At 31.0% G+C, this 5,955-nt stretch overlaps 1 protein-coding gene across 1 annotated transcript; it reads left to right on the top strand.

The window, feature by feature from the left end:
• Nucleotides 1-2,386: 2,386 nt before the first annotated feature.
• LOC131079217 (caffeic acid 3-O-methyltransferase 1-like) lies at nt 2,387-3,998 on the top strand. Its single transcript, XM_058017118.2, has 3 exons — nt 2,387-3,086; nt 3,446-3,518; nt 3,591-3,998. Exons 1-3 carry the CDS (start codon nt 2,387-2,389, stop codon nt 3,877-3,879), a joined length of 1,062 nt encoding a protein of 353 aa, XP_057873101.2. The 3' UTR covers nt 3,880-3,998.
• Nucleotides 3,999-5,955: the final 1,957 nt, after the last annotated feature.

Here is a 5,955-nt window from a genome sequence, read left to right as displayed (position 1 = left end):
AAATAAGAATTATCGAAATTTGATGTACCATTAAGAATTTGTGAGTGTGCAAAATCATATTTAACAATTACTAGTATGCTTCATCTAGATAAGATGTAAAATTATTAGCAATTTTGATTATAACTTAAAATCGATAAATTTATTTTTTTAATAAATAAATTTTATTTACCTTTTTAATAGACCTAAAAATATAATAGAACATAATTAAAAAAAAAATTGCTATAGAGGAAGAGCACCAATAGCTGTTATAGTTCCAATAACTGAACACCCCTTACACACCCAACCCCCCAATTACTAACTTTAAAGAAACTAAAAGAAAATAATTAAAATCTTATTAATAAATTTTTAATGTACCAATAGCTAACCATTTTTTATCATTTTTGGACCATGATTCGTCCATTTGTGCACCTTTTTTGGTACCCATAGTGCACAACTATTGGGGCATTTTTGCATAAGTATTGACAATTTCAAGTGCATGTAATTGGTGCATCTTTAAGTGGGTATCGGGCGACACTTTGAAATATATACTTTTTAACCCATGCATGCACACCGAATCCCATGACATGAGTTGTTACCACTAAGAAGCCAAAACAATAACTATAAGCAGCTAAGTCACATATGAAGACAATTAAAAGAAAAATCCAAATGCAAAATTTGTCAAATTTCCTCCAAATTTTGTCCCTCTTTAACAATAGAAGAGTTGACAGCAACAAAAAGTAGGAGTATGTGTGTAATTTATGTCTATTCATTGATTAGCAAAGGATGCTAGTACATTAATGACTACTTTGAATGTATCACACAAAGGACAAGTGAAACATAACACTTTCATGCATGAAAAACTTAATGGCTAGATACATTAATGACTAGTTTGAATATCACAAGGAAAAGAGAACCATATTGAGTTCAATGGCTAGTTTTTACAACGCATGCACAAAATACTTTTGACAATTGGGTACTCGTAAACATCATTGCAAACAGACACGGCTAAACTGGCTAAATTTGTGTTATTGATTTTTTTGAAAATTTTCGAAAAATCAAAATCATAGCTGATTCTACTAGTTACAATCAACTATCTGTAATTTTTGAAAAAATTTATGTTATTGACTTTTCGTGTTATTGACGTGCGATTTTAGAACCAGTTTATTGAACAGATTTCACAGCTCCCTTGATCTATGAAATCTACACGATTTTTCTATAAATTGTCACTTGCTTATAATTGATCAGAAATATATGCCTTCCTCTGTCAAGTTAAAATCCAATGTACCTTTTAAAATCTGTGAAAGCACAAAATGAACTATAAAAAATTATAGATATGCAAGAAGAGCTATAATGACTACTGATATGATTCCCCTAAAGACACCCATCGAAATCTAAATAGAATCTTAAATAAAAAAACTGAAAAACTTCATTTAAGTTTTACATCGCAAGACAGTAAAACCTAACAATACGCTCAATCAATCAAATTTCCTTATTTTGTCCGTCTTCAACACTAGAAGAGTTGACAGCAGCGAAAGGACAAGTGAACCAGACCATCTTCCTGCATAAAAAACTTAATGGCTAGTTTAAATATATGACTACATCAATGGCTAGTTTTTACAACGCATGCAATAAAAACTTTGACAATTGGGTACTCGTAAACGTCATCTCAGACGACATTGCGTTGAACATATGTCAAGTTTTAACGATTTTTCTATAAATTGACGACATCAGACATAACTTGAATATATGTCAAGTTTAAAGAATAGCTAATTTGAATATATCAAACCAAGCGAAACAGACCACCTTCATATTGAATTCAATGGCCAGTTTTTACAACGCATGCAATAAAAACTTTGACAACTTGAATATATGTCAAGTTTAAAGAATAGCTAATTTGAATATATCAAACCAAGCGAAACAGACCACCTTCATATTGAATTCAATGGCCAGTTTTTACAACGCATGCAATAAAAACTTTGACAATATTGTGTTGAACACATTTCAATATCTAAGAATAACTAATAATATTATTAACATTTACAAGGACACCCATCCAAATCTAAAAAGACTCCTAAAAGAGGGCTAGTTTTCACGACACTCTTTTAACATTTTGCATGACAAGACAATAAAAAGGCTAGTTTTCACAACCACATCACCTTCATATTCACTTCAATTGCTAGTTTTCACAACACATGCAAAAGACACACAATTCAAACCACGTGGGTATCAGTAAACGTCATCACGAACGACATTGTGTTGAACACTTCTCAATATCTAAGAATAACCAACGTTTCACCGCTCCTTTAGTCTCTGGAATATCAACGATTTTTCTATAAATTGAAACTTGTTTGTAATAGATCACGCATATTTACCTTCCTCTGTCAAGTTTACAATCAATCAGACAAAAATGGCTTCCTTAGAGTCTTCCATGGAGGCACATCTCCAGCTCTATGAAATATTTCTTACGGCAGCCAAGCCCATGGCCCTTCAAGCAGCTGTCTTGCTTAACATTCCTGACATTATTGGTAGTCAAAATCACCTCTCCGTGGAGGAAATTGCTTCCCATATTTCTGCTTCCACAAACAAACCTGCCCGCATAGATTGCCTCTCTAGAATCATGACGCTTCTGGCTTCCATTGGAGTCTTTACTGAAGAGACCACAGTAGATAACAGAGGCATTCCTCAATTAAACTATGGCCCAACTGGCCTCTCTAAATTGCTGGCAAATAATGAGCCGCAACAATCTCTTGCGCCACATCTATTGTTCTTGAATCAAAAAATTGTGACACAAGGTTATCAGTATCTTCATGATGCTGTCATAGATGGCTGCCAACCATTCACCAAGGCCCATGGCATGAGCATTTTCGAGTACAATAGCAAGAATTCTGAAGCAAATAGAATGTTGAATGAGGCCATGACTGCTCAGACAAGCTCTGTAATGGCATCTGTGTTGAAGGCGTATGATGGGTTTAAGAGCTTCAAGAGTGTGGTCGATGTTGGAGGAGGAGCAGGTTCTGCGATATCTACAATTGTTAATGAATATCCCCATATTCATGGCATCAATTTCGACCTTCCTCATGTTGTAAGGACTGCTCCTCCAGCAAAAGGTCTGTAACCATCTCCATCTCTAAACTTCATATATGAAGATCTTGCTCATTACAAGTTCAAAACAACAGTTTCTTATTATAATTATTATTTAGTTTTTAGATCTTATTGTATAAGATTTCAGATAACATTTCATGATTTATCAAAATAATAAGAGAAAAGAATTATAGTGTAATTAATTAATAATCTATATACAGATCTTACCTGTGGTTAATTTTTATTTTTAAGTTGCATACAGATCTTAGGTTGTGCTTGATCTAGGAAGAATGTTCTGCTTGAAATAGGTTACAATAATTCAAACATCATTATTTCAAATATTGTTAAATCAAGTTCATTTTCTGATAGAGATTTGAAATTTCAGGAGTAGAGCATGTGGAGGGTAATATGTTTGACCAAATTCCATCAGCAGATGCAGTTTTCATGAAGGTACAGTGGTATTTTAAAATATTATATTTTATTTAAATGAGAATTTATTTTTTAAACAATAATTTTTTTTGTTTACAGAGGACTTTGCATGATTGGGATGATGAACATTGTTTGAAAATTTTAAAGAATAGCTATGACGCTATACCAGAAGATGGGAAGGTATTAATTGTGGATGCGGTCATTGATAAGGAAAAAGGAACCAAAAGACAAGTGGGACTAATGTCTGATTTATTAATGATGGCTCTTTCCGTTGGTGGAAAGGAGAGAACAGAGGAGGAATTTAAGAACTTGTTTTATAAAGCAGGGTTTAAGAGTTACAGTATCATTGAAATACCTTTCTATCATGCACTTATAGAAGTTTCTAAATAGTAAGTAAGAAAAGAACATAACAAGTACATGCTAAATAATAATAAATGGTAATATGCATATAGCAAAGCTCTAAACCATATGTAGTCCATTCCATCGGACAAGACTGGAATAGTTTAATATTTTATTTATATAAATTAAGTTAGTGTGATCTTTAATAGAATGATTTGAGTTATTTGGTAAGTTTGTTATCAAGAAATTGTGAAATTTTCATTTTGTGAATTTGATTTATTGGTAGAATATTTTTAGAACTAGAATAATATTTCATTAACCATTTGAGTTGTGTGTTTTAAACATGAAGAATGTGAGTGTGAGTGAGTGAATACATGTTTAAATAAAATAAGATTTATATAAGGATTTGGATTTTGTGTTTTAAATATGATGTGTGTGTTTTAATATTCATATGGGTCAATTATTTAATTTCCATTATGTTTTGTGCTAGTTTTGGTGAGAGTGTTATAAATGTAGTAAGTCTTTAAGAAATAGTATATTCCTACATGAATTTAGTTGATGGTGTTACTATTTCCTAATTCTATTATCATCCTATATATTACAACAAGTTTTGTTTTAAGTTAGAAATAAACTTATTTGAGTCATGTATTTTATTTGCATAATTTATAAAATTGTATCTCTATGATTTTCCTTTTTATAAGAGTGATCTTAATGTAATAAGCCATTAAGAAGTGGTAAATTCTTGCATGAATTTGATTAATGCAATGACTATATCCTAATTTAATTATAAATCCTTATTGGAATTGGGTTTGTCTCAAATGATATAATAATTTTTATTTGTATCATTTATTTTATAAACATGATTTTAAAACCTATATATCTTTACGATTTTCCTTTATGTTTTGGATTAGTTTTGATGAGTGTTATAAATGTAACAAATCATTAAAATGTGATATATTCTTGCATGATTTTGGCTGCTAGTATTATTTTATCCTAATTCTATTATTATTATAATATATTAAATGCTTCATAAATGAATATGAATCATGTAGATGTGATGTGATTCATTTGTATAGATGTAGATCAAAATATTAATATTTTGAAAAATAAATACAAAACCATACCTTGTCATGTGTTGTGTATGACACAGTCCTCTGATAGAGAAGTCATTAGCCCATTTTGCCTCTGTAGCCTTCGTGTTTTTAAGCTATATTAGAGTACTGTCTTTATTGCTCTTGTGCAGAGGAATTGATTGAATCATGTTTGTTGGTTTGGTGGTATTTTGGTATGAAAATATTGTTTACAAATGCATCTATTTTTTCAGGGTAAGCTGTAGATTTTTCAATCATGAATTTCTTTGTTTAATCATTTCAAGGCTACTAACAATGATCTTGGTGGAATGTTGAGGGTGTGTATATGTAGGTACTTGGGTTGGATGGCATTTGGGTCTGTGTTAAAGGAGCTTCATTCACACTATTTATGAGTCTCCCAGCTGTGCTACATTGTCTTTTTGCTTCGTTTAGAACTTTTGGTAGTTGTATGCAAATTTTTCCTTTACACCGTATTATACTTCTAGGGTATGAAGTATGTAATGAGGTGGATGTTTTATTTTGAGTTTGGATATCTGGGTATTTGCCGAGTTGCGGAAGTTGCTTATGTATTATTTTTTCTTTTTCCAATCTTCAGTAAGATCTGGGCTAGGCCGGAGGTTTTCTTTCCTCCATTCTTTCCTACCGGTGCCTACACTGAATGGAGGTGTAATCTTTTTATTTTAATAAATTATATATCGGCTTCGGCCTTTTACTAAAAAAAAAAAACACCATACCTTGTCGACATTTTTACTAGTCATTATGATTGAAATTGACATTTTTTTGATGATTGAACTATGATATGTTATTATATTTTTAAATAATTATAATCTATTCATTTGAAAATTATGTACTCAAACAAACTTGAAGTTATTGAAGAGAATTAAATAAAATTAATCATAGAACATTATTATATAATTACATCACCACACATAAACATTAAATCAACACAACTAGTTCTCTAAGAAAAACATGATTCTCACAATTATGTTCATAAACAAAATTATTTTTTATGATCATTTGAGACCACAATGTATGG

The sequence above is a fragment of the Cryptomeria japonica genome, chromosome 4 (genome assembly GCF_030272615.1).
Source record: "Cryptomeria japonica chromosome 4, Sugi_1.0, whole genome shotgun sequence".
Classification (NCBI taxonomy): domain Eukaryota; kingdom Viridiplantae; phylum Streptophyta; class Pinopsida; order Cupressales; family Cupressaceae; genus Cryptomeria; species Cryptomeria japonica.
This window is presented reverse-complemented; position numbering and strand designations above follow the sequence as displayed.

What these genes read in the sequence shown, in the direction of transcription:
- LOC131079217 (XM_058017118.2), top strand. Translation starts at nt 2,387, where the DNA reads ATGGCTTCCTTAGAGTCTTCCATGGAGGCACATCTCCAGCTCTATGAA. An exon ending in GACTGCTCCTCCAGCAAAAG is followed by an intron (nt 3,087 to 3,445) that starts GTCTGTAACCAT and finishes TTGAAATTTCAG; the next exon opens with GAGTAGAGCATGTGGAGGGT. An exon ending in GTTTTCATGAAGGTACAGTG is followed by an intron (nt 3,519 to 3,590) that starts GTATTTTAAAAT and finishes TTGTTTACAGAG; the next exon opens with GACTTTGCATGATTGGGATG.